Genomic DNA, 13,083 nt, shown 5'->3' with positions numbered 1-13,083 from the left:
TTAATCAATGTTAACAGATCGTTTGGAATACGAAAAGACGTTTGGAAAGTAGTTTATACATTTTGAAAATGCATACAAATGATTAATTTATTTATTTAAAAAAAAACCATCGGTATAAGAAAGTACCAATAATGTGTATAGTGATAGAAATCTGCAGCCGAAAGGATGACTTAGTCGTCCGTGTGGTGTTAAACGCTCGTAAAAAAAATGTCTACAATAAAAAAAACGTCTGTCTGCCATTTGGTAATATTCGATTCTGGCGACGAGCCCAAAGTCGTCGGCGACATCCATATGCGTGCATATTATGTTACAGTTATGATTGTTGCGTGGACGAGCGGATATTATCGTATGGGGTGGAGAAAAAATTCAAAATATTTACCTCGGCGGCGATGAAGGACACGAACCCCTGACTAGTGGGGCAGTACTGCTGGAACGACTGAGACATGTCGCTGTCCAGGCCATCGATGTATTGGAAGTCAAAGTCTGGCAAGAGGAGATCATCGACGTTCTGCGCGGAGGCCCCGTCGCCGGCCACCAGCAGCGACATCGACGGCATGTCGTCGTCGATCATGACGATCGTGTTGCCATTGATGCCGTTGCTGCAGGTGCTGGTAGTCGCCAGCACGTCTTGCATGTCCACGGTGGACGTCGACGGGTAAGACGTGACATCTTGCATCGACTGCGGTCCCGGCGACGAGTTTTGGCTGTCCGATGCGGTCGACACCGATGGCTTGACGTCCTTGTCGCCGTACCTGAAGCACACGGATCGCAGAGCATTGTTAAGTAACCGTTTCTAAAGGCGTACGTACACGTGACTACACGATTTATTACATAACGAAAGACAACCCCAAAACTTCTTATCAAGACTAAACCGAATGATGTTTAAATTCGATTTACCGCCAACGCTGGCATAACGTCATATGCAACTAAAATATACTATCGTTGGTATTGTGTCTACATGATAAACACTTTAAGTCTCCAACATTGTTTTACGAGTTGTTAAGTAAGTCATAACTTGGAAATGTGTTTTACGAATGGAAATAGTATATATATATATATATATATATATATAGTATACAGTTTAAATTAAACATTTTTAAGTTGATTTTTATTTGAACATTTTATCCATTTATTGTAAATTAAAGTTTTTGAAAATGTTTTCATATTTTACACGAATTTAATGGATTCAAATTTTAAATATATATTTTCGTGATCAGACGACAAAAAATATGGAATCTTTTGATTTTTTGCAACAATCGTTAACACATTTTAGGATAAGCTTAGTAAAAATCAACAGGCGAACCAGATACAGTTGTGTTGACTCATATCCGAACGGTTCAAAAAAACTTTAATGCGTTATACTTGGTTATGAATTTATGAATGCAGATTTAACGTATTTTTTGAGCATTTAATCACTTTTTAGTGTTTCGTTGCCTTAACTTAATAACATGCATATATCTAATACATATACATGACATCGGTATATGACATTATCTTTTCCGACTTAGCTAAACAATTCCTAAATATGTATTATATTATTAATCACGTGGTTTTACCTCTGGTGGTGGTTATGATTGGTTTTGCCCAGCAACGCGTTCCGGAGAAGCTCATCGCCCGTATACTCGGCGGATTCCTGTTTGATGTACTCTTGCAGCGGTTCCTGTTTGATGTACTCCGTCAACGGTTCCTGCTTGATGTACTCCCGCAAAGGTTCCTGTTTGATGTACCTGCCAGAGCCCACCGGGTCCGCGGAATCGGTGCCGTTCATCGACAACAGCGTCTCGTCGAAGTTGCTCACCGCGTTGGTGTCCTGGTGGTGTTCGGTGAGCGCGGGCATGCACCACAGTGGTTCGCCGACGCCACCATCCGAGTTGTTCACCACCTCCACCGTGTAGATGGCACCGTCCGTGTTTAACGTCCGCCATTGGTCTACTATGTCAGACTTGTCGTTGAACGAGCTGGGCGTGCAGTCCAAGTCGAAGCCGTGGTCGCCGCTAATGATCGTCTCGAAACTGTTGTTGTTGTTGTTGTTGCTGTTGTTATTGTTGTTGTTGGCGAATGTGAACTCGTTGTTGTTCCTCTCTGTATGCGGACAAACACGATATTTCCAGATCAGTTGGATTTATTAGAACATTTTTACGCACAATACTATTTATATATTGTATAATTTATTATATTATTAAAGTAATATCAAACGTACATTATAATATAATATTACACTTTGATAGAACGCACTATGCCACTGTACAATAATAATAATAATAATAATAATAATAATGTCAAGTGATGCCTATAATTATTACGTACAACGAGTGTATCACGAAGATCTTTCGTGTTGTAAATGGCATGTTATTTAAATGTAAAATCAAAAGACGTCCGTATTAATATTAATTGAACGTAATGAAATAACAATGGCGATAATAATAATGCTCACCTGACAGAGACGGGTCGTTCAGCAGATGATCCACAGACGTGTTGATCCGATGCGATCCGTCGTGAAGGGTCTCCAGGTGGAGCCCAAGCTCCATTAGTCGGAGGCTGTCTCGGTTACCCGTGTCAGGGCCGTTGTCTCCCGAATACAGTGCAGTCTTTAGGTAATCGGTGGACGCAACGTCCATAATATTGTGAAATCGAATTTCGGTCCAAACAGTATTCCACCTGTTGGTCGTGCACCCAATCACATTTTCAACGCGGAAACACGCGTGTCCGATCCGACGTGCGAACGACTGTCGTTTGTAATCACAGAACGAGACGGCGACAATTCAATCTGGAAAACGCACATGCATAATAACATTATTATTATCATTGTAAAATAACAAATCAATAACGATCGGTTCGATCGGCCACCGCAGAGACATCCGGTGTCCGCGGTGTAGTAATGCGGAATAAGTGGTAGATTAAACGGCAGTAACGGACGTGGGTCTTACGAGGAAGACTATACCATATAATATATATGTATATACAACTGTATCTACGATACGAGTCGAACGTTTGATTTAACGAAATCGCTTTCCACGCAATCAAGGAGAAACATACATCATGTCTAATTCGGGTTTAAGGTTAGGTCTATTTTTCTTCTTGTAAACATCGCGATCTCTATACACCAGTATATATAATATTATGTGTAACCTACTGGGTTACAATATAGAGTCTGTAGTTGTTATATTTTAATATTACATTTAACGCCTGTATTACGTTGAATTTGTAGGTTAAATATGTCTTGACGTTATGCGTGTTCGAGACGTAAAACAAAAATAGAACGCGTATTAATGCAATGTAACGAGTACCGTCATAAACGAAAATGCGCGAACATATAATATATTCGTACATCGAGAATTAATGAACCATTATAGGTTCTACAAAATTTGAATGTATGGGTAAAAACTGATTTGGTGCTAGGAGATATATGCGAATCGTATAATACTTCAAGTCTCGTATAGTAGATCTGGAATACGATAATAATTTTCGAATAAACAGTTAGGTACATCTGTTGCACGTAAACCGGACGTAATGTATAAAAAAACATACTATAGGTAGGTAGTGTAATTTTTGGGAAAGTCGATGAGAAGTGACGAGGTGTAAGTAAGTCTATTATTATTATTATTATTATTATTATTAGTGATCGCGAACGGTTTGAATGAAATCGTCAATATTTTCTACAGTTGTTGCTTATTACATATTTGCAGTTTTGAACCCCGTTAATGAATGATTATTAATAGGTATACTCTTGATTAACCATATACACGCATTATACCAACGTTTTTTTTTAAAAGAATTACTCCAATTAAAAATAAATCATGTTTATTACATACATTATCATAAACCGGTAATTGTAAAAAAGTTTATGTATATATTCATACTATCGTACATATTATCATACACAATACATAATTATATACAGAGCAGTTGTAAAAAATAGCCTAACTACAGCGGCTGAGTATATAGGGTGGCCGACAGCCCGCATAATTTAGGAGAAATTAATACAGTATTATTAATGCATGTACCTATATGTAGAGGAGGTCAGGAGATATTTGTACGTCATAATGTTTCATCGATATATTAAAAAATTGATTATTTATATTTTTACATAAATAATATTACCAAGTACACAATATAATATACATATAGTATCTATCAGAATTATATAATTTTAAACGCACTTATATTATAAATTCTACTTACACAACGTTATGGGATAGTGCTATATATAATATTGGTATAATTTTAGTGGTGTCGAGTGGGCAGTGAGAAACCAAATGTAAATTTCAAGGAGTTAACTACGCATCCGGATGTCGTACGTACACCCGTCAGCAGTGTTCCATAAAATTATTTTACTTTTCTTATTTCTTAATAGTGGTCCATACAATATAATTGTATTTTATATACACAGTATATTAAATTTATGTGATGTCATGACGTCATACAACATAAGTTTGTTAAAGCGTTATTAGGTAGAAAACTAATTACTGGTCGGCGGCACTCGCGACCCATACGCAGCCATATAGTATAGGTTGTTCACGTACAACAATAATATGGTACGTAGGTATATGTATGGCCCGAAGCTCATCATCATAATCAAAGGTGAAACGCTTCGTCTGTAGAGCCGGGCCGGTCGCTCGGTAAAGGACCCGGCGGAAATTATAGAGGAATTTCCGGGTCTCCAATTTTTTTTTTTTTTAGACATGTCGTTAAATAAATTTATCTGACACGATATTATTTTAAGATTATTAGCGGTGAAATTTAATCGACCAACAATTTATTCAAAAGGTTCGTAAGAAAAAAAATATAATACCGTAAGTATTCGTAAAAAAAAAAAAACTATTTAAAATAAAATATAAATACTGATAAAAAACAGAGAGAAAAAAATAATAATGAACGACACGGCGCAGTGCATATTATATTCCGTCCGCACGTCTTTCAGTTGCACAACAGCATATTTTCTGCTACCGGTTCACACACTCACGCTTATGAACTCTTATTATAGGTGCAACACAGGTGCTATAGGATGTACAAAACCGATACTCGATACGTCGATCATAATTAATTATAATAGTATAGGACAGAGATACATTATAATATGTTATAAGTCATTACTCCGAAGTTTAATAGGTAACGTTTAGAAGGTCGCGTGTGCAGGTCTATACAGAATTGCTCGATATATCGTCTCCTAATATTGTAAAACTATAACTCGATACTTCCATAACAGAAAACAAAAACCGTTTGAACGCGTTTGGTACAATATTTATCATCGTCAGACAGTAATAATAATAGTAAAAATATAATACTACGCACAACTCTGTCCCACGGGGTAGTAATAGCTATAGGTATATAATAATAATAATAATAATAATAATAATAATAATAATAATAATAACATAACAGTCGCAGTAAACAGGTACGTTTTTTAAGAGTGCAGTCTACTGCAACTATTTTATGGCTAGCCCCTGTATTATAATTTATAATAATATGCGTACCACTCTGCAGTGCAGTGATCTACAGGTAACTGCAGCAGCAGATAAGTAATTTTTTTTTTATTTTATTTCGTTAGTTCTTATGTCGAAACACATTCAGTACATAACGAGTACACACACACACACACACACACACACAGGTGCACACACGCATACACGCACATGCACGCACACATGTATATACTATACGAGATACCTACTTGGAAACATTTATTATATACACGCACACCACCGATACACGAATCGCCCGGGGCCGTAGTAACCTACTTACGGGCGTCGGCTTTTTAACACACGCGCACACATCATGTATATATGGGTATACGAGCACGGGCGCGCACATATATATATATACATAATATGATATTATAATATTTTCTCGATTCGGACTTGCTATTATAATATTATAATTTATCGGCGGGTGTATAATATCATAATATAATATTATACCTAGTGTTGTTCGGGCGGGCCACGACGACGACGACGGTTAATCGGTTTTTGAACAATACATATATTATCATTATGAACTGCAATAGGTTTTCAGTTGTCGTCCCTAGCCGGTGGTGTCTGCGAACGGGTTCAAATCGTGAATTCGACGACGTGTGCCTTCAATCGCATCGCATAAACGACGACGACGACGAGTGACGACAGAGAAAATCGAGATTGACTTGGTGACCGAGCGCAGTGTAACATGCCTATTATACATAATATAATAATAATATTATGTCGGAAACACGGCATTTCAACGCTACATCGCGAGCGTACCTATATACATACATTTATATGCGTGTGCGAATTGTATTATATATCGTAGATATAAATATATATGATGGAAAGCATTGAGAAGCTGAGAAAGTTTCGGCGCACGAAGTCGGGACAATATGTGTGTCACGAACACGGCCTAGCCGCGCATGGGGGTAGGATATCTGCGAGGGTTCCATAATGAGTCGTATTGTATTACCTTCATATTATATTGAACACGGATTTATGTAACATTAAAATGATAATAAAAACCACATTATGTCACTCCTATTATTATCACACGCTCTAAATTGAATAGTTTCTGCGTTTTCATATTGTACACTCAAGTCAATAATCTCAAAGGCAGTCGACTGCTCTACCTATGTATGTGGTACTGCTGTATCGTTATAATGTATTGGCGGCGGTCGTGTGATAAATCGTTCGTACATGAATGAAATAATTTTCGTGAACTTTAATAACCGTTGCAATACTGTCATTATTTGAACGTAAAATTGTATAGATATACTCAAATTGAACTACACAACCTGAAATCGATTACAATTAAAGCCAAAAAAATTGACTTTTATGATTATATTTTATAATATATTGATAATATTTTGATATAATAAAAGCTTTCATGGTATATTTGCCATTTGGTGAGTTGTGATTGATTATAGTTAAAATATCGATTTACAGACTTTAGGTCTAATGAATAAAGTTCAATTATAATTTAGTTCAACATTTGTTTAGTTTTTAGTCCATGTTCATAAATAACAGTCATATAATCTATATTGACTACACTCTATATAATATTTTAAGTACATCTGTTACAAATGTCTATTACACGAACCGTACAGCAACAGGTAGATAGTTAACATTTCTAATACGAATGATTTGTGTTTTTAACTAAGCGATGTTTTTCACTGAGTTGGCAAAAAGGTTTTGTGGGTGTACCTATACTTATACATAATTAATATAGGTAGTTATGTTTTTTTATAAATGTTTTCATCTTCATGTTGATTGCTTTGTATTTTTAATTGCCAATAATAAACACCTCTCAGATGGATTATGATTTCTGACAATTTTCTATTATTTCTTAACCCTTCCTTGATGAGAAAGTTTTATTTGATTATGGTGGTCATAAGTGAAATAAAAAATATATAAACTAGATAATATACTATACAATATACATGGATATTAGACGTCAATTGAATGTACATACAACATTTTTTGTATCTAATCCTAATGAGATTATGAGAAAAATGATTTTGGACGATACTAATTTTGGACCTACACATCATTAAACCCAATTATTATCATATTTATAATATTGCGTTTTGTTAAAATTCTAATAAGTTCACATTTAACTTTTCATACAGTTTACTTTATATAATAACTTTTAATTATCGCAACAATATAATTTATTGTAACTTTAGGAAATTACTTATACATATATAAATAAATATAATATATATAATGATACATTATAATAAGCGGCCTAATACCCGCATTATTGGAATACACAACTGTAAAAAAAACAGTCGATAATTAATTGCATAATGTTCATTATTGTATAGAATGGTGTCGGTGTCTGACAAGTTTTACTTGAATTGCCGATAAGAATCATCGCAATATCTTTGTTTCGTGGGAAATGATTCAGTGGCCGTTCGAAATTAAACCACTGCGGTGTACCTAGATGGTTTAAAAAAAAGCGACAGCAAAACAATTGCAGTTTATATAAAAACGAGTTTGGTGCGTTTCTATACAGTCCACTTGCAGTAAAGCTAATATATATCCCCGATAAGGCGTGATAGAAATATAGTTATTAAATATTCGCAACTATGAAATTATTTTTTCCCAACAGTTTTTTTTGTCTTGCCACTGTTGTATGCCAGAGTGAATAATAACCGCCAAAATATTTTAAATGATATTTGTACTGTATGTAAATCGCGAATGCAATACAATAATATTGGCAAAAACAATTGAACGGAAACCGGAGAGAAATTAAATGTAAAAAAAAAAATCGCAAATAATAATACTCGTTAGGCCATCATCAAATACTCATCTACAAGCTTTTGCATGTTTCGACACTGTATATAATTATAATTTTGGCTCTCGGTTAATTTGGTAATATTTTTTTTTTAAATATAATAAATAAATAATGGCACGGTTGGGCGACTGCAGTACCTGCTATACATATATATTATATACAGTTTTCGAGAAACCTACGTCCGAAACGATCACGAACAATACGATATATAGCTTTCTAGAAAATTATTATGACGAGAGACACCACCACGGCTGCTGCGGCAGTTTAATGATACACGAGCAAAAGGGAGATCGTTATTAGATGTTATAAGCGTATATGCATTCCTCCACCTAACCTCTAACCACTAACCAGTAACCGGTAAGCTTTTTTAATGCACCGTCGCCGGAACATAATAATAATACTATACTTGTACACTAAAATGTTATAAATGCATCTAATTACCGATTTATGTTATTACATATTATTAATACTATTATACGAGACGGCCGCGTTGTTGCTGTCGGAGGCTCAAATTTGTATAACACGAAACTAGTAATTTATTTATTATCAGAAAGTAATAATTACTATCCGATCATCATCATATTATTATTATTTTATACATTTTTTTACTGCCTTCGATGACGCCACCTGATCTCGTGATTAATAGGGTAGGTACCTATATAGTGTATGAATATTATGATTCGCTATTCGATTTCGTACCAGCGTAGTGCGCACAAATATCAGCAACAATAATGGCATAATCAAATGTATGAACACTATACAAGTAGGTTTGTAGTGCACACAGTCATCAGAATTTCACAGCAGTCACGACAGTTTTCTCATCTTAATATTCAAAATGAGGAAACATTTTATGCGTTTTTGTTGTTGATTTTAATTACATCGGCTATCGGGCTACTATTTTATAGACCATTCGTTTATATTATGTTTACATATAGTTTACAGTACAGGTTATGTTTATATTATAGGTTATATAATTGAATTTCCTGTAAGAAGTTAATGATGTTGATATTTGATTGGAAGTCAGGTTATAATGCTTCTCCTTATAGATGCTCGTGAGTTTAAAATGTTGTATAACACAATAATCAAAAATTATTTAAAATATTTTGTTAGTTAAACTCTCATTAAGGTATGCGTTAGCCTAACCTACTGGTAATTATTGGTTAACAGTTGCAATTTCGATCAACTTTTCAGTTCAAGTCTATACGTTTTTCTCTATTTTACATGTTTGTATGATAACATTTCTGAGAGATGAAATTCTGATCAACCTATAAAGCAATAATAATATTATGTTCAATGATGCGATATTTTACACTCGTTATTATTGGGTACCTCAAGTCTCCACAGAATAATCTCATTACCTATAATATTATTAAAAGACTGTTACAGTGCACCGATCGGTTTCGAAGCCGTTGTCATATACGTTTACGGCCGTGGACTTATTAATGTTTCTATATATTATTGTAAAACTGAATAAATTCGATTGTGCGAATATCGGAAAGCGGCTTGGGCATATTTTATTTTACAAACATCAAGCGTTCGTGATCTTTCAGCGAGACAGTCGGCGCGGGCGGCGAGGCGCTGCAATATAATTTCACTCCACGGCAAATGCGGCAGCAGCACTCACGGGATTCCGAGCGCGCTTTTTTTTCCTTCTCGAATAAAAAATACATAATAATAAATGCAATATAAAATGACGTGTACGGTGGTGTGCTCGCGTGTACGCGTCCAGTAGGAGTACATAAAAAATAAAAAATAAAACTACTAGCAATTAGGATACCGATGAATGAGTAATGTCGCTTATTTTCTCTTTCATCACACGCACACACACATACGACACACTCACAAACGTTTGCGAGTGGAGCATAACATAATGTATGAAGAAAAAAAAAACGCAAGGTTGCCAACGCATGCGATATTTTAGCATTTACACACACATACACACACGTGTATGTATTTAAGTATTAATATTTCAACCGAAAGCGGCGGCGGCGAACCTGTTTTTTTTTTTATAGCCTCGGGTCGCATTTTGCTCTATATATCCAACACACTAAAAATTTAATAATAAATAAATAACCGAACGAATAAAATATATGTATTATTATTATATCGGTCGTGTGTAGAAGCAGTCGTCCAACGATATAATATTGACGTACACGAGCACAATAATATATTATCTGTCGGTACCTCCGAATATTATAATAACAGTGGCCAACGCGTAGTGCAGACTACCTATATATTATTATGTACGGGTTCGCGTTGTGTACATAATAAACTCAGAACTCTATACTTACTTACATATATATATAATGTACGATATGTCTATATCCATTATAATATTATTATAGCGCGGATACCGGTGGGCGCAATTGTTGTGCCACGAATTCAATCGTAGAAAAATAATAACGTAATGATATTATTACAGTGCTCGGTATGTATGGGTATACCCGACAGATATTCGAAACTGTTGTCGTCGATCAAACATTTTGTGTTATGCGAATATATATTATTAATTAATGATTGCCTCCGATTTGAACGTTGTTGCTAACATAATATACATGTATGTAATATATAATATATCACTGTACAACGCCGTATTACGATAATAATTAATAGCATAATAGAATATAAAACGACAATTCATTATTTGTAAGACGTGGTTCCTATGTAGGTATATTATTTGGTGCATTCCGTTCAAGCTTTCCAATCCATTTGCCCGATGATGGTACGATAGCGTCAAAGCGCCACCAACATGGCACTTCGCAGTCAGGCTGAATAATCTCTCAACCGCCGACGGAACTGCTGAACCATTGATCGTTGTTTATAAAAACATTCCAACTCAAATTACCAATATCGATATTGATGATGATCATAATAACGCCAACCTCACCGCCGATTGGCATCCAAAACTCTATCGGACGATCCTGCAGCTAAATAGGCGTTTGAAATGGAACTGGTCTATAGTTTACCACATAAATCGTTCTTGCAGATATGTTGGTACTTGGTAGCTGTGCGATTACCACTCACATTCTTTTTATTATCACTACATGTGCGATGAACTCTTTTGCGGTAATACGAATATCGGAAGCACCTCTAGCACGACAGTTTGTGCATGAAGGAGACGTGACACCACGGTACACGTTAAAATATTAGGTACCACCTAGCTGGTACGTTTTTCGAGAACAAATCAAATATGCTCCGTTTAACAATAATGACACGATCACGATTTTCATATTATATACATGCAGCTTCGATCATCTATGAAGCAGAATAATATTATTTATCATGTTTATCTTTGATGATCCTGTATATATTATACAATATTTGAATTATCATCGTCGTATAATTAGCCTTATAATTTCGTCAATTTCGATTGTTTTCTCGTGTATGTATTCTTTTGTGCAGTTGCAATTAAATTATTCTTCAGGAATCGTATCACACGCGTATAAAATATGTACACACGCACGTAACACGTATTGTTTGATAAAAGATCTCGTAAACGTTTACTTCCTTAATGACTTCAATATAACTAACACGTTAGGTTATGCATATTACAATAATTATAATAATATTGTGGTATAATGTTGTTTTCACATGTTAATTTCAATATATTTTTTTTTTTACAAAAATACCAGACATTTAAGAACATGATTATACGCGAACAAAAATAATCATTTCCTCATAATATAATAATATAATACAATAAGTATCATATTGTGTACAGTATTCTAGGTATATATTGTATAATATATGGGTCCCATTGTCGATTTGACAATCAGTGGGTGAAAATAATTTTATTGTAATTCATCCTATATCGTTTTACACACAATGTGACTGTCGCGTCCTCCTTCCGCCGCCGTCGCACTTACAGAGTGGTAAACAAGTCATTATTATCGCAGTTCGCCATGTATGTGTTATGTGTAATATGTATATACTAGGTATTGTGTCTTTATGTCTTTATAGCAAATTGGCACCGGTAAAAAAATAGTTATAATGATTTAATCTAAAAAGAAATATTGAACTCTAGTTTTGTTGGGCGGCAAAACTAATAAACGAGAGAAAATAAATAATAAATTGCGTTCATTGTGCCGAGAATATAATATATGTCGGCCCAATACGAAATGACCGGCGTAAATTCGTCATTAATAGATTGAGGTTAAGGCATCTTGGGACGAACGTATTTTTTTCCTACTCGTGTTCGCATATAAATATAATATATTATGTTTATAGCGCTTGTCGTAGTAGAGCTTCAGAATCGCTATATAACTAGTGGTTCGAAATGATTTACTGTTTTTTTTTTAGATAGACAACGCGTTCGGTAGTTAGTAAACACACATTTGGAACACCAAGCCAACTATGAACGCGACTACGACAACAAATACCAAATTTATCTTAGGTGTCGATCTATCCGGTTTATGATCCATTATAAAATAAAATATCCAACGGTTATTCCATCGATTTTGTTATTTATGAAACAGGATCGCATTTTAACGCCCCGGTTTTTGCTATTTAACATGTTGTATAAGTAGGTACTCAACACTTCATTTAATCAGAACGAGGATTAAATACAGAAACAAATCTAGTGGGCAATGTTTCAAAACAATATTTATAACACTAAATCGATGTATACGATTTAGTTTTCTACATCTAGTATGAAATTACGATACATTGATGTATATGTTGGATATAATTATTATGGATTATAATATTATAACCAGTTGAAGAATTCAAATTCTTTGGCAGTCAGTTACCAAGATCATCAAAACATTCAAATCATATTTTGTTATTACATTTTATTCGAATTATTATCATAGTGCCGCGTTTAGG

The 13,083-nt window shown here is 34.8% G+C and overlaps 1 protein-coding gene across 2 annotated transcripts in view; it reads right to left on the bottom strand.

The window, feature by feature from the left end:
• The window catches only part of LOC111039756, a 66,456-nt gene that overhangs the window by 2,747 nt on the left and 50,626 nt on the right, over nucleotides 1-13,083 (bottom strand). For both annotated transcript variants that reach the window (XM_022323373.1, XM_022323374.1), the window contains 3 exons: nucleotides 2,435-2,767; nucleotides 1,557-2,082; nucleotides 380-752 (listed from right to left, as the gene is read on the bottom strand). In XM_022323373.1, coding sequence (XP_022179065.1) covers nucleotides 380-752; nucleotides 1,557-2,082; nucleotides 2,435-2,618 — 1,083 coding nt within the window. In that variant the 5' untranslated portion in view covers nucleotides 2,619-2,767. The remainder of the gene's footprint in view (nucleotides 1-379; nucleotides 753-1,556; nucleotides 2,083-2,434; nucleotides 2,768-13,083) is intronic.

The sequence above is a fragment of the Myzus persicae genome, unplaced genomic scaffold (assembly GCF_001856785.1).
Source record: "Myzus persicae strain clone G006 unplaced genomic scaffold, MPER_G0061.0, whole genome shotgun sequence".
Classification (NCBI taxonomy): Eukaryota; Metazoa; Arthropoda; class Insecta; order Hemiptera; family Aphididae; genus Myzus; species Myzus persicae.
Note: the sequence above shows the minus strand (reverse complement) of the source record. Positions and strands in the feature narration are given on the sequence as shown.